The 15,563-nt window shown below is 38.4% G+C and overlaps 1 protein-coding gene across 2 annotated transcripts in view; it reads right to left on the reverse strand.

Moving 5' to 3' along the window:
* KCNQ5 (potassium voltage-gated channel subfamily Q member 5) overlaps positions 1–15,563 on the reverse strand; it is a 571,663-nt gene that overhangs the window by 190,823 nt on the left and 365,277 nt on the right. For both annotated transcript variants that reach the window (XM_003271108.3, XM_030809332.1), the window contains exon 2: positions 5,941–6,031. In XM_003271108.3, coding sequence (XP_003271156.2) covers positions 5,941–6,031 — 91 coding nt within the window. The remainder of the gene's footprint in view (positions 1–5,940; positions 6,032–15,563) is intronic.

Raw genomic sequence — 15,563 nt, forward strand, 5'->3', positions numbered from 1 at the left:
TAGTTTCAGAAGGATTGATATTAGTTCTTTAAATGTTTGTTAGCATTCACTAGTGAAGCCATCAGATCCTGGGCTTCTTTGTCATTGTTGAAAGATTTTTTATTACTGATTCAATCTCCTTACGAGTTACAGCTCTATTCGGTTTCTATTTCTTTGTGATTCAGTCGTGGTAGGTTTTGTGTTTCCACAAATTTGTCTATTTCATCTAGATTTCCAATGTGTTGGCATACAATTAATTGTTCATAGTAGTCTCTTATGGTCCTTTTTATTTCTGTAGAATCAGTAGCAATATTCCCATTTTTATTTCTGATTCTATTAATTCAAATATTCTTTTTTCTTAGTTCATCTATCTAAAGGTTTGTCTGTTTTGTCAACCTTTTCTAATAGCCAACTTTTGGTTTCATTGATTTTCTTTATTGTTTTTCTAGTCTTTATTTCATTTATCCATGTTTATTGCTTCCTTTGTTCTGGCTAGCTTGGGTCTAGTGTATTCTTTTTTAGCTCCTTAAGTTGTAAAATGAAGTTGCCGATTTGAGATATTTCTTTTTTTTAATGTAAGCATTTATAGCTATAAATTTTAATCTTAGCACAACTTTCACTGTGTCCCATAGGTTTTGGCAGGTTGCATTTTGTTTTCATTAATTTCTAAGACTTATTTTTTGACCCATTGGTTGTTTAAAAGTATGCTGTTTAGGCTGGGCACAGTGGCTCACACCTGTAATCCCAGCACTTTGGGAGGCTGAGCGGGTAGATCACTTGAGGTCAGGAGTTCAAGACCAGCCTGGCTAATATGGTGAAACCCTGCCTCTACTAAAAATGCAAAAATTAGCTGGGAGTGGTGGTGTGTGTCTGTAGTCCCAGCTACTCAGGAGGCTGAGAGGCAGGAGAATCTCTTGAACCTAGGAGGTCGAGGTTGCAATGAGCCAAGATTGTACTCCAGCCTGGGTAACAAAGTGAGACTCTGTCTCAAGAAAAATAAATAAAACAAAGGCATGCTGTTTAATTTTTGAATATTCCAGTTTTATTTCTGTTATTGATATTTAACTTCATCCCATTGTGGTTGGAAAAAATACTTTGTGTCGTATCCATCTTTTAAAATCGTTGAGACTTAACTTGCAGGCTAACATAATGGCCTGTGCTGGAGAATGTCCCTGTGTGCTTGAGAAGAATGTTTATGTTATTGTTATTGGGTAGAGTGTTCTGTATATGTCTGTTAGTCCTAGTTGGTTTATTGTGTTAAGTCTTCTGTTTTCTTACTTATCTTCTGTTTGGTTGTTCTATCCATTATTGAGAGTGGGGTATTGAAGTCTTCAACTATTATTGTAGAACTATCCATTTCTCCCTTTAATTTTGTCAGTTTTTGCTTCATGTATTTTATTACCTGTTATTAGGTGCATAAATGTTTATAATTATTACATCTTCTTGGTGTATTAAACCTTTTATTAATATATAATGTCCTTCTTTATCTCTTATAACTTTTTTGATTTAAAGTCTATTTTGTATGTTATTAGTATAGCCACCTCTGCTCTCTTTTGTTTACTATTTGCATAAAATATCTTTTCCACCCTTTTACTGTCAACGTATTTGTGTCTTTGAATCTAAAGTAAGTCTCTTGTACTAAGCATATACATAGTTGAATGACGTATTTTTATCAATTCTGCCAATCTCTGTCTTTTACTAGAAACTTTTATCCACTTACATTTAAAGTAATTACTGATAAGGAGATGCTTTCATCATTTTGCTCTTTGTTTTATATATACTTTATAGCTTTTTTTGTCTCTCATTTCCTGAATTGCTACCTTCTTTTGTGTTTAGTTCATTTTTTTTGTAGTTCATTTTTTTGTTTGAATTCCTTTCTCACTTCTCCTTGTGTATATTCTATAGCTATTTTCTTTGTGGTTGCCATGGGAATTAAATTAACATCCTAAAGTTATAACACTCTAATTTGAATTTATACCAGTTTGACTTTAATGGCATACAAAAACTCTGCTCCTTCACATCTCCAGCCCTACACCTTTCAGTTATTAATGTCACATAATTACATCTTTATACACTGTATTCCAAAATAGGAAAGAAGAAAAATGAAGGATGTGGGGAGGATCCTTTTAATCCCCTAGAAGTCACTTCTGCTGGCGGGGGAGGGGCTGACAGCAATGGGTGAAGGTGCAACAGCAATGGCTGCCACATTTTTTGTCTGCGCCTCTGTTATCAGAAGCAGCAATTAGTGATCCGAGGTCAGATTTCTGATATTTGGAGGACAGGGTTCTTTTTGCCCATCCTGGCTCTTATAAGCTGTGTTCAGGTCCCTCCTGGAACATGGGCACAGCTGCCTGCAATGGGCCTGGGCGTAGGGGATGGGTAGCTATCACTGCTAAGAGCTGAAATGGACCAAAATTAACTGCAACTTACCATCTAAGCCTTCCTCTGTAAATTGCAAACATTCAATAGATTCCAGAGTTCCATCTATTGAATTACATCAAATTCTGCCAGTGCAATTGTTGTTTAGGTGGGGAGACAGAATCCTGGTGCTTCCTGCTCTGTCTTTCTTCTAGAATCCTCCTATTCACTTTTAACAGATAAGAAAACTAAGGCACAGTGGAGTGATTTTCCAAATCGCACAGCTAAAATTGAACAGGAGCGAAATTTGAATTCATGGAGCCCGACTATAGTCTGTATCACATTCTTAAGTCTATGCTCCACTGCTTCTATGGAGAGAAATAAGGAACCTGGTTGTATAGGCTGAAACCTCAGCTCCCACAGCTGAAAAGAATAAATGAGCAAATTAACACAGGTATTCATTTGGCTTGTAACCAAGGCAAGTTTGTGAAGTTACAAGTTAGGGGAAACTTCCTTTTTGGATGTGGGATGGACAGCTAAATTCTTTATGGGGGCCCCCAGGAGGCAAGCAAGAGATGTCTAAAGGGATGGCCTGCACCTAACACGCTGGTGCCCTCAAGGGAACAATTAGGTGGAAAAGAGTGAGTGTCAAAGAGGGCTCTGCCTGCAAGCCAGGTTTGCCTGTAGTGTGCTCCCTGTCACAAGTGTGGGTGCCTTTCACTTGCACAGAAATAGAATTGTAGGAAATATCTGAACATATTTTAAAATGTTAAAAAACCCAAAAGGGATGGAAGTTATGAAAAAATACACAATCCTGATATAGGATTTATACATAATTCTAAATGTACACCTCTGGTGTTGTCTGTATACATCAACAGTGTACACAAAAAGTGTACAAATGTGGATTTATTGTACATTTTTGCAAACATTTTATTTTATTTTATTCATTTTTGAGATGGAGTCTTGCTCTGTTGCCCAGGCTGGAGTGCAGTGGTGCAATCCTGGTTCACTGCAACCTCCGCCTCCTGGGTTCAAGCTATTCTCTTGCCTCAGCCTCACAAATAGCTGGGGTTACAGGTGTGTGCCACCACACCCGGATAATTTTTGTGTTTTTTAGTAGAGACGGGCTTTCACTGTGTTGGCCAGGCTGGTATCAAACTCCTGACCTCAAGTGACCTGCCTGTCTCGGCCTCCCAAAGTGCTGGGATTACATGCGTGAGTCACTGTGCCTGGTCTTGCAAGCATTTTAAAAGCCATTCCTTTTTACTATTTGAATGATAATCCTTTTTCTTCCTTTGGATGGTAATTCCTTCGATGTGTCTCATCTTGGGAACTTTACTGCTAATCAGAATTGTGTTCTATGAGTTCTGTGACTTTGAAATCATAGTAACTGTCTCAGAAATACATGTTAAAAGGTAATAAATAAGACATTACTTACATTAAGATTTGTCATCTTAATGATTGACTTTTCCAAATCTTCTACAAGTGATTGAACTTTTATAATATACTATGTTAACTCATTGTGAAAAATAATTAAAATATTAATGCTTTCCTAATTTATTCATTGCTAAATAAAAAGTAAAACAAAGACTGTATTTGAATTTTTTTGTCCAGATAAAAAGATTTTGGAGAAAACATTGGCGAAGAATATCATCAGTGAATCTTAGCTCTGCAATGCAGTCTGCATATTTCTAGGTAGGTTTTGAGAATATACTTTGACAATGTATCACTATAGTACAAAGATAGTAGGATTAACAAACCCTCTCCCTATGGAAAGCCTTGTTGCAACAGATTTCTGTGAATATCTATCTGTAGCACTAACCACATTGCTCAAAACAAAGGCCTCATCTGCATAGAGGAACTCATTTCCACCTTGCTAAATCTGAAAGCATTCAAGACTGGCATCTACATTTTTATTTTCTACTAAATGCACTCTAGTTACTAAACTCTGATCCATTGTTCACTATTCAACAGGTTTTAAAAGTCAAGATACTAATCAGTTTTAGACTTTGTGATTACATGGGTTTCTTTGGATTATTTAGAAATTCATTAGCAATGACAGCATTTATATTTCAGAGGTTTGGAGGATATAAATCTAACATTTTGGATTTTTGACCTGGCTCTGGAAGAAATCGTTTCATGAGATTCCTAATGATTGATTTATTCCTAATATTGGTCATGCAGTAGATCCAGTTTTTTGTTTCCAAGTTTAAAAATCAGATTTATATTTTCATTCTAAAATTCCTGGTTGTAGTTCTATATGTGGTCCTAAAAGCCAGCTATACCTTAGCCCTTGGGCTCTGATCATTTGTGTTATCAAGAGGGTGGACAAGGTTAAAAGCCTACTTTCTACCCAAAGGGAAAGCTTGCAAATGGAACAGATCTCTGACGTGCTCTTTGGTCTATCTGTTCTCTACCTTGGGCTTTGAAACAGTAACCTTAACATGAGAAATATGCTGCTGGAGCACAATTTGTATGCAAATGAATTGAGAGAGATTTATTACAGATTCAAAATGAGTTCTCCCTGATATTGCACTGAAAGACTTGATGATGTCTTAGCAACCTTAAGTACAAACTAGCCATCTGAAAGCAAAGGTGGGAAAAGCATCTGCCCCCTCTCTCAGGTTATATGAGTTGAAATCTTTCAGTTTCCACCTTCATAGTAGTAACAATTTTTTCATATTCAATATTTATTGCTGTAACATAACCAACCTCTGCTTATTAGGGCACATAAACCATCTTACTGTTTTCTTCCCCCTGCTTCTGTATACCCCTAGGCTTTACAGAAACAGTGAGCTGTTCCAGTTTGTAGTTCATTCAAATAGCTCTAAGACTGTCAAATCTGATAATTTTGGACAAAGTGAGTGGGTCGAAATAGTTGAAAATGAACCAAACTTTCAATCAGATGCGATTTGAGTGTACAGTGCTATAGTTTAGTTGTGATAGAAAGTATGAGAGCTTAAAAGGCTCAGAATAATTCTGATAAAAATATCTTGGGGTCTTTTTCCATTTTAAAGTGAATTGAGCAATTCTGTGTGGTTGAGGACTGACAGCATAATGGAAACAGAGCAAACTGCAGAATTTATCACCAGGTAACTGCATTAGCAGCAAAACTCATAATGCAGTCTGTTGGTTGAAAAGAGCACGAAGGAGCCTTCTATTTTCTTATGAGGTGCCATATGTTCATAGTTCTTGGCCAATTATATTTAGCTACTGCCAAATTACAGTTATTGGAAAATGCTCTCTATAGTCTTTCACAATATAATGAGAGGCCTCATAGATACTGACTCTTCTTATATAATTTGTTTATTAGCATAGATAAACATACTTAAAACTGCTTTCTAATATTGCCTTCTATTTATGATATATCTACAACACAAGATATTGCTGTTTAATAGCAATCCTGAATATTTCTATATATTTCTAAGGATTGGCTACATGTTAAATTGGTGGGCAAATGTTTCAGCAATCTTTGAAATTTTTTATATTTCTCAGTAACTCTTTTTTAGATAGAATTTTTTTGTAGAAAAAGATGCATAGTATAAATGTTATAGGCAGTTCTTATGTAACATTCATGTATGTTCTTGTTCATGTTTCACTTACCAGGATCAAGAGGCAACTTGAGGCCAATTTTGTGTGCTCAGGGATGGTAGAAAACACTGACAAAATCAAGCAACCAAAGACAAGGAGAAAACTGTAAAACAACAAAAAAGAGAAATCTGATAAGAACCTTGCCTTGTTATCACAGACTTAATTTCTTGCTTCCAATGAATAAAGCACCAGGCCCATTAAATTAGCACACATTAACTCACAAAAATCCTGGAAGGGACTAGCCATTTTGGATATTAAAATACAATATGATATACTGTGCAAATGGGGCTCCTCTGCAATTTTATTGATGAAAAAAAGGTTGTGTTTGTGGGTTTGTGTGTGTGGCATGCTGCATTTAAATGTTAGCATCTAAGAGTTTGTGAATTTCCCATACAACTTCCTTCCCAAACAACGATCCTGAGAGAGGCCCAGAAAGTATGTTCTTGCTCTCCTATCTGGGGAACCCACGCTGCAGTCACTCTTCGTTCAAAGGAGCCAAGTCTGTCTCCTGTTTGGCAACTTTGCTAAACTGTCAAGTGTCCTAATTGGTTGTTACTCAGCCACCGGCTCATTTTCAGGGTCTGATATTGCTCATGGATTCTCATTTGCTATTCCTTTATATTATTAATAATAAGATCATATATTAATAATAAGAATAGAAAAGGAAGTAAATGATTTCCTCTGCTACCCATACACTTTCCATTTCCTTCTAGTCACACTGCTGGATAAATGACTTCTCAGCTTTGTCTATTCATATATAAGGATAAGGAACAGAAGTCAGGATCAGGCATTGTCTACCAATTAATCGACAGATATTTTTATTCCTACAAATGTGTAACTTCTAGGATCAAGGCGGGAGCTGAGTTTCCAAGGAAAATGTCTACTAAAAGGGAAGGCTCTGTTTCAAAGTTGAAGTTACTTATTTTGAAAGGCAGTATTAAAAAAAAACCTGAGCTACTTGCTGTAGGCCATATATTTTACTTGTGTTCATCTCTGGGAAATCCATACAGTAAGCTGTCTTAAAATACCAAGTTTCTATGCTCCTCTGGATGATGGTGAGGTTAGTGCCTGACTCCTCCTTGCTTCCTCTGAAAAGTCTTACGAGTCTTACTACCACACTTGATTGGAAGTTCCCAAAGGCCAGGGTTTGGGCAGTATAGCCAGAGTTTGGCTAATTATGCCTCCAGGACAAATCTGGCTCCTAATGCCTGTTTGTGTAAATAAAGTTTTATCAGCACACAGTCACAGTCATTCATTTATGTATTGTCTATGGCTGCTTTCATGCTATGATTGCAGAACTGAGTAGTTATAACAGGGACAGTAAGGCCCACAGAATAGTCAGAGGTCAATAGATGACCCCACCACATCTATTCCTTGTTTCCTTATATTTGTTGCAACATGTTTTCTATGCTGATAATAATGACTAACATTCATAGAGGGTTTCCTATAAGCTGGACACTGTGCTAAGCCCCTTTTAAATGCATTCTCCTCATTCTTACGTTATCAATTATCTCTACATTATCCCCAGAAATTTATGGAATAAAATTATTATAATCCCCATTTTACAGATATGAAAACTAAGAATTAACCTTTGTAGCTCTTCCAAGGTTGTGCAGCAGAAAGAGAACCTAAGCACTGTGTAGTCTAAGCCGCTACGCAGTGTGCGGAATAAGCATCAGAGATGAGAATGGTGGTAACATTCTCGGCTCAGGGAGACACTTCTCTATCTCCTCAAACTGAGGGGAAAGGGGTTGCCATTTTAAACAGAAGTCTCCAAGAGGAAAGAGCCTGCTAGTGGAAAAAACCCAGTACACGATGTTAATGAGTCATCGTGCTTTTTTATTTTTCATTTTTATTTTTTTTAGAAATAGGGTCTTTCTCTGTTGACCAGGCTAGAGTGCAGTGGTGCATTCGTAGCTCATTGTAACTTTAACCTTGAACTCCTAGGGTTCAAGCCATCCTCCCACCTCAGCCTCCTGAGTAGCTGGGACTATAGGCGCAGGCCAGCAGGCCTGGCTAATTTCTTTTTTAAATTTTTTGTAGAGACAGGGTCTCACCATGTTGCTCAGGCTGGTCTTGAACTCCTGGCCTCAAGGGATTCTCCCACCTCAGCCTCCCAAAGTGTGTCTGGCATCATCCTACTTTTGATTCATGCATCTAATGATTCAGGATACTGTAGATTATATTTTAAGTTGGTCCTAATGGACTAAAATTTGCAAACTAGTGGTCAAAATCCAGTGCACCTACCTGACCCCCAAACTACAAGTAAGAAAGTGAAATACAGGGATTACTAAGGTAGTTGGGAGGATGATGTGGCATCAGAAGACAGTGATAGATGTTCTCCTCTGGTGAGGAGCCGTTATCTGGATATTCCCTCCCCTTCCCCACCAAGTCCAGGTTTACCAGAAAACACATGGAAAAGCGAGCAGGGGATTATTTAATCATTAAGATGCTTTCCTCCTTCAAGAGCATCCCAATGGCAGTTTTATAATCTCTACGTCTGTGCTCAAAACACACCTTATTGCTAGCTCCTTCTTCATCAATATTTGAATGCTATTTTAATTTAGCCTTGTACAGCTGGTAGCCTTTGGTACAGTGCCTTTTACAATGGATACTCAATACATGTTTTCAATTGTATTGAAATAATTCCTATGCAAAAAATGGATTTTCAGGAATGGTCTACAAATTCTTACCGTTAGGAATTAAAATCTAGTGAAGTGGGCAAAGTGAACACATTGGATCAGAATGAAAGGCAGAGGCAGATAAATGCTAAGAAAAATCCTACAGAGACTGAAAGTGGGGAGGGATTCTATTTAGTTGGGAAAGGTGGGAGCACATCAAGAAGTTTTCCAAAAAAAGATGGTGTTTGAGATGGTCTTTGAAGGAAGGGTAAGGTTTCAACAACAGAAATTTCTGGAGAAACATCCTAGAAGGAGGGTACAAAATGTGAAAGGCAGCAAGTCAGAAAATGAATGAGGCAAACTATTTGCCTTCTGTTTCATGGAACAAGAATTATCAAAGTTTGCAGAACAGGATGAAACAGGTGGCTGAATTGGGAGTCTGGAGCTAAGTGGAGGAGAGGCTTGTAGGGCAGAGTCTGCATTAGTTCAGTAGAAAATGGGGAGCCATTGAAGATTTCTGGACAGGATAAAAGGGTCATCAGAGTTGCCTTCTGGGAAAATTAAGTTGGCAGCAGTGTGTATAGAACGGATCTGAGTAGTGAGAGGCAGGAACAAGGGTAACAGTGAATCCAGGTTAGGCTGTAAATGAACATAGTAGAAATGAGAATGGAATAAGCAGGGAGATTGAAGGGAGGCTGTAAATTGGGGAGTGGAGTCTGGGAAGCGGGTGTGGTGGCTGGAAAGTCTGAGATAACTGTACAAGTTAGGAGAAGAAAAGTCAAAGTCAGAAGGAGAAACTGGTTTTGGGGAGAAGAGGATAAATCCAGTTTTAGACATCCACATGGAAATGTGGATTTAAATCTCGGGTACAAATTCTAGCTGGAGATATGGAAGTATTTTTTCCCCCCTAGAAGAAGTAAATGTATGGAACATGTTATCCTGACAGTGCAGATCAAGCATATAAAGTTTTGGTAAATAAGCATAGAGGATATTCTAGAACCATTTCTTTCATTTGGCAAATGACATCATGGAGAACAATGAACACATTCTGCTCTGAATTAGCTCTTGGTATCGTTGCCAGAGGCAGACTTTCTGGCTGGAGAAAACACTGAACTGACACAGAGTGACCCCTCTAAGGTGACAGCGTTCAGATGTTGGGCTGATTGGCAGTGACATAGTGGGGTTTGTGTGTGGTTTTGCTGACTCCATTGCTTCTGAGGATCCTGTGCACATGTATGCATGCTGATTACTGACCATGACCCCAATGCACCTCTCTAGTGGTTGAACACAAGTAGAAGCAGTGGCAAGAGTCACTGGGCTCAGGCTACCCTAACGTAGACTCCATGGTCCTCCAGGGGATCTGTGTGTAAAATTTAGGGGGTTGTGAACATAGAGGGGGAAAAATTATGTGTTTATCTTTCACTAACCATGGCAATAAATCATGATGGATTAGCCGTACTTGTGAATTTGTTGCTCACAAAAATTACAGATTTTAAAATCTCATTTTACAGTTGTAGATGAAACCATAATTGTTTCATCTTGAATATAGATTTTACTCATCATTTCAAGATTATGTAGCTATTAGCCCCACTGCTGGGGGTTGTTTTTAATAAAGAAGCATATGCATTGCCATACTGCAAATTTGTGTTATGTTTTAATAATAGATTTCAACATAATTTTTCCTTTTGTAGTTACATATATTTGAGGAATGGTTCATAGTTTCCACAAGATTGCTGAAGGGCCCCGGGCACACATAAAAATTAAGACATCTGTAATTGAGAATTGGTAAGACGGGGCTGGAAGAGGGCCCATTTTTGCACCTGTCAGCTTCATGATGAGTTTAGAAAGTATGAATGTTTTTCCATGTATACATTAATCCTGAGGTATCATAAGATGGATATTCCTTCAAAATTAGTCTGGAACAGCTATTGGCCTTTATTTTGCCTGAAACAGTCCTTTATATTTTGTTTCTGAGGAAATTCATTTTGATCTAGATCTTTTATCCAAAACTTATTTGGAAGGCACTGATTATTGTAAGATAAAAAGAAGGAAATTTATAAAAAATTTAAATATTACCAACTCAAAGGACTCTATGTTTACTCAAGAAAACTATCATCAGCCTTTCTTGTGGGTTAAGAATCAATTTGTTAGATTTAATTTGACAAAAAGCTTGACTTGGGAATCTCATGGGTGCTTGTATAACAGATGATGTCTAGCTTCCAGAACTAGTGCATCAAACACAGATTCATTTAGCAAGAATGAAAATGATGTGAAAATAAAACATTCAGAAAAGCTCTACTGAACGAACCATGGCAAGTTACCCTATTGGCATTCACACAAACACACAATCCCCAGGTACTCACAAACAATTGTGAATGATGCAGTGAAGAAAGGAGAAATGGAGCTGAGATTTAAAGTAGACATCTCCCTGAACTTGGCATGATACAACAGTCAAATCAACAGAGCAGGCTTTGCTGATTGAAGCAACCACACATTTCCACCTAGCAGGTGCTCTCTGCAAGCATTTTGGCAGACTGTAAGTGTTCCATGGCATAATGGCCCATGTAAGTTAGTTATACTTATTAAGAAAGTTTTGAGGGAGGGGAGATCTTAAATTTTTTTTTTTTTTTGAGATGGAGTCTCGCTCTGTCGCCCAGGCTGGAGTGCAGTGGTGTGATCTCGACCTACTGCAAGCTCCGCCTCCCGGGTTCAGGCCATTCTCCTGCCTCAGCCTCCCGAGTAGCTGGGACTACAGGCGCCCGCCACCATGCCCGGCTAATTTTTTTTGTGTTTTTAGTAGAGATGGGGTTTCACTGTGTTAGCCAGGATGGTCTCGATCTCCTGACCTCATAATCTGCCCCCGTCGGCCTCCCAAAGTGCTGGGATTACAGGCATGAGCCACCGTGCCCGGCCCTTAAATGTTTTAAATGGAATGGAACCATGGGATTGAAATAAAAGATGCTAACAGGAAGAAGATATAGAATATTAAGAAAACAATTCTTCAGAAATAACTTCCAAAGGAAATTCAACCCTGCTTCTGACTTTTCATAAATTTTAAAGTACTGCTGTGATGAAGTATGCTCTTCAGTGCATTTGACAGGGGACCTTGAGAGTGTTTCATGAATTATGATGACTGGAGTATGCATGCTGACATTAGAGACTATAGCTGACCCCACTGGCTGGCACAGCACTTTGCCTGGAGGACAGGCCACCTAATGAAATCAAAACTTCATCAGCAGAGGGAAGCACTGGAGTCGTTTCTTTCATCCAGCATCCTAAATTTACCTTTCTTTCTAAACTTGGTACTTTGCAAAATATCTTTATGCATAATGTTTCCATAACAGAAGTGCATTTGGCACCTGAGATCTACTCAGAGCATGCCCCAGCGTCCATTGCAAAGCAATAAAAATTAAATATGACATTTTTGATGTCTTTAATGGTGATTTGGAATAATTGATTAGAACACTGCATGATTCTGCTTTTCAAGTGCAATGAACCTTAAATATTAACAAAGACCCTAATCAATAAATACTATCACTGAAATCTTTGTGAAGTTTTTTTCTTTTCTTTTCTTTTTTTTTTTTGAGACGGAGTCTTGCTCTGTCACCCGGGTTGGAGTGCAGTGGCGCAATCTCGGCTCACTGCAAGCTCTGCCTCCTGGATTCACGCCATTCTCCTGCCTCAGCCTCCCAAGTAGCTGGGACTACAGGTGCTCATCACCATGTTTGGCTAATTTTTATTTTTATTTTTTTGTATTTTTAGTAGAGATGGGGTTTCACCACTTTAGCCAGGATGGTCTCGATCTCCCGACCTTGTGATCCGCCCGCCTCTACCTCCCAAAGTGCCAGGATTACAGGCATGAGCCACCATGCCCGGCCTGTGAAGTTTTAAAAATATTGTCATCAGCGAACAGTTTTTAAAGAATGAAATGTTGCATTTTACATGTGGGATGTTAAGAGGAAATTGGAGGATAGGGGAAACTGTGGTTTCTGCTTGCTTAGGGTATTTCTTTAGAGGACTATGGCTAATGTAAAAAAGCTAGGAGATGGCAACGGAACCCATAAACAGTTCAAGAGGTTTCCCTCAGAGCAGTCAGTGGACGCTGCGTAGACAGACAGCGAGCATGCCTTCTCACCCCAGTATCAGGGAATTCGTGTGGCCAGAAGGCTTTCTGATTCAGTCTCCCTTTGAGGACAGGGATTATTTTTGAAACATCACTGACAGACAGTTGTGCAGTCTCTCTCTAAACCCCTCCAGCATCCAGGACCCTCCCGTCATTTTACGGCAGCATAGCCCTGTTACAGACAGCTCTACCGTTGGAAAATGATTTTCTCCTGAGTTCGCTCTCCTTGTCCGGGACCTTTACTCCTTGGTCAGGATCTGGACCACAGAGGACGTGTGCTTCTTCCTCCCTAAGAGAGTTCTTCAGATGTTTGAGGTTGGTTTTATCATGACTTCCCTGTTGGTCTTCAGATTCAATATACCGAGCCCAGTTTGCTGTCTACTTTGCATATGAAATTATGTCCTGATGTGTCATTCTCCTTGTCACTGTTCTTTACGTTTGCCCAGTTTGTTGCTACATCCCTCAAAGTAGGACTCAGACTCATTCTCATTCTTTGATGTAAGCAAAAGAATTGGCATTTAATCACCAACAGTAAATATCTGCATTGTCCATTCTTGCTGGGGAATACAGATTCAAACTTGATACTGCCCAGCTACAGCAAAAGTTTGGTTTCAAAAAAGACTGTCTCAAGGATATGCAATCATTTAATTTGTTGTACTTTTCCTACCACAGCACAGGGCCTGGAGCAAAGCTGACCACTGGCAATCTGTGTACTTGGACCCTACTTCTTTGGTCCCTAAAGGAATTACTTTAACTAAACTGTATTGGATTTTCTGCTATTTCCTTAAGAAGGAGTAAAAAGCATTTAACCAGCTTACTGTATTTTAAGAATTTCTCCATATTTTACATTGAATTTGCTCAATGAGGCATCCCGTGAGAAATTTCTCTCAGGATTTTATTGCAAGAAAAATCTATTAACACGTTGCTTCTGGCAAAAGGGATGAAGTTTTAGGTTTCGGAGACTGTGATCTTTTAACATATTTGTTTCCTTGCCTTGGCTGCCAAGAGGCTCAAAGGTGAATTTGGGACCCACATTATAAATAGTAATAGTGTCCCAGATCCTCCTGGCACACATTTTTATGGATTAACTTCATTCCCAATTTCTTTGCACTGTTCTATCATTATCTTACTTTTGCTGTATTATATCCATCACAAATATTTACAGACATTGCACCAGGAACTGGGAACTCAGGCATAGTCTGTGTCCTAACCAGGGCTTTCAGTTAAATGGGAAGACAAACCTTTGCTTATTTTTATCCACTTATACTACATATGTTATGTAAGCAGCCACAGACGTTTTCTGCACATTACAAGGTATTCAGGATATATTTGACCAAATAACAAAAGCTGTAAAGATACGTTTTTGTCTATTACTACTCTTTCTTTGAAATGGGAGTATTCAATCTAAAGTTGCATTCTTTTTAAAGAACTAAATGACACCATTGATTCAAATTGAACTTAAATGAAAATGAATAGATTTTGCTCACTTGGATTTCTGGAAAGTCTTTATATTTGTTACATTTACATATTACTATGGTAATCTTCATTCATTTATTCCTAGCATGAACTACCCACTCCCTAAACAAGAACCTCCTAATGTCCTACCCTTATCTTTCGGATTTCTTTACAAACACCATGTCTTGACTTTGGAGCCCCCCTATCAGGTACCTCTTCTCCCAAGACTACTATCATCCTACCTGAATTTCTCTTTCTTTCCCTCAAAGATATTATAAAGCACTTATCAGTGCTTTGCTGAAATCAAGACATTTTATCTACTCTATTTCCCTGATGTAGCAATCTGGTTAACCTATCAAAATAAGAAATAAGCATTATTAAGCATTATTTAATGTAATTTTTTTACTCTTGATGAACTTATGTTATTTTCTAGTAATGATAGCTGTTCTTTCCCTTTTTTTTTTTTTTGAGACAGAGTTTCACTCTTGTTGCCTAGGCTGGAGTGCAATGGCGCAATCTCAGCTCACTGCAAACTCCACCTCCTGGGTTCAAGCGATTCTCCTGCCTCAGCCTCCCAAGTAACTGGGACTCCAGGCGTGCACCACCATGCCTGGCTAATTTTGCATTTTTAGTAGAGATGGGCCTTCACCATGTTGGTCAGTCTGGTCTTGAACTCCTGACCTGAAGTGATCCACTCGCCTTGGCCTTCCAAAGTGCTGGGATTACAGGCATGAGCCACTGTGCCTGGCCCTCAAATTTATTATATATCATTTGCTTAATATTCTATCTAGAATATTTCTAGGAATTGTTATTGAGCTTATCAATATACAAAGCCCAGGGCCTCCTATTTTACTCCTTTTTGACACTCAGGATATTTTTTCTCTCTCTGGTCATTTGGCATTCATCACATTTTTTCAAGATTTATTAAAATTTATCATACCCCTGAACATAAATAAAAGCTAAACTATTATGAGAAATTATTAATGAAAGTTCTTCGGTTTCATCTTCAAATACTTTGATGCCTTATGATACAAATCTAGATGCAAAAATATGAACTCATTAATAGCCAACAATTTTCCCATCTCATACTTTCACTGTTTCTTAATCATATTTTTAAAAATCCCTTTTAGTTTAAAAAAAGAAAATCATGCTTTTTTCCCCCCAGTTTTATTTTAGATAGAGGGGGTACATGTACAGATTTGTTACATGGGTATTACACTCTGGTAGTCATCACAGTACCCAGTAGGTAGTTTTTTGACCCACGCCCCTCTCCTTCCCCTCCCCTCTAGTAGTCCGCAGTGTCTATTGTTCCCATGTTTACGACCGTGGGTACTCAACATTTAGCATCCACTTATAAGGGAGAACATCTGGTATTTGTTTTTTTGTTCCTGTACTAATTTGCTTAGGACTTTGGCCTCCAGTTCCATCCATGTTGG

The sequence above is a fragment of the Nomascus leucogenys genome, chromosome 3, assembly GCF_006542625.1.
Source record: "Nomascus leucogenys isolate Asia chromosome 3, Asia_NLE_v1, whole genome shotgun sequence".
NCBI classification, from domain to species: Eukaryota; Metazoa; Chordata; class Mammalia; order Primates; family Hylobatidae; genus Nomascus; species Nomascus leucogenys.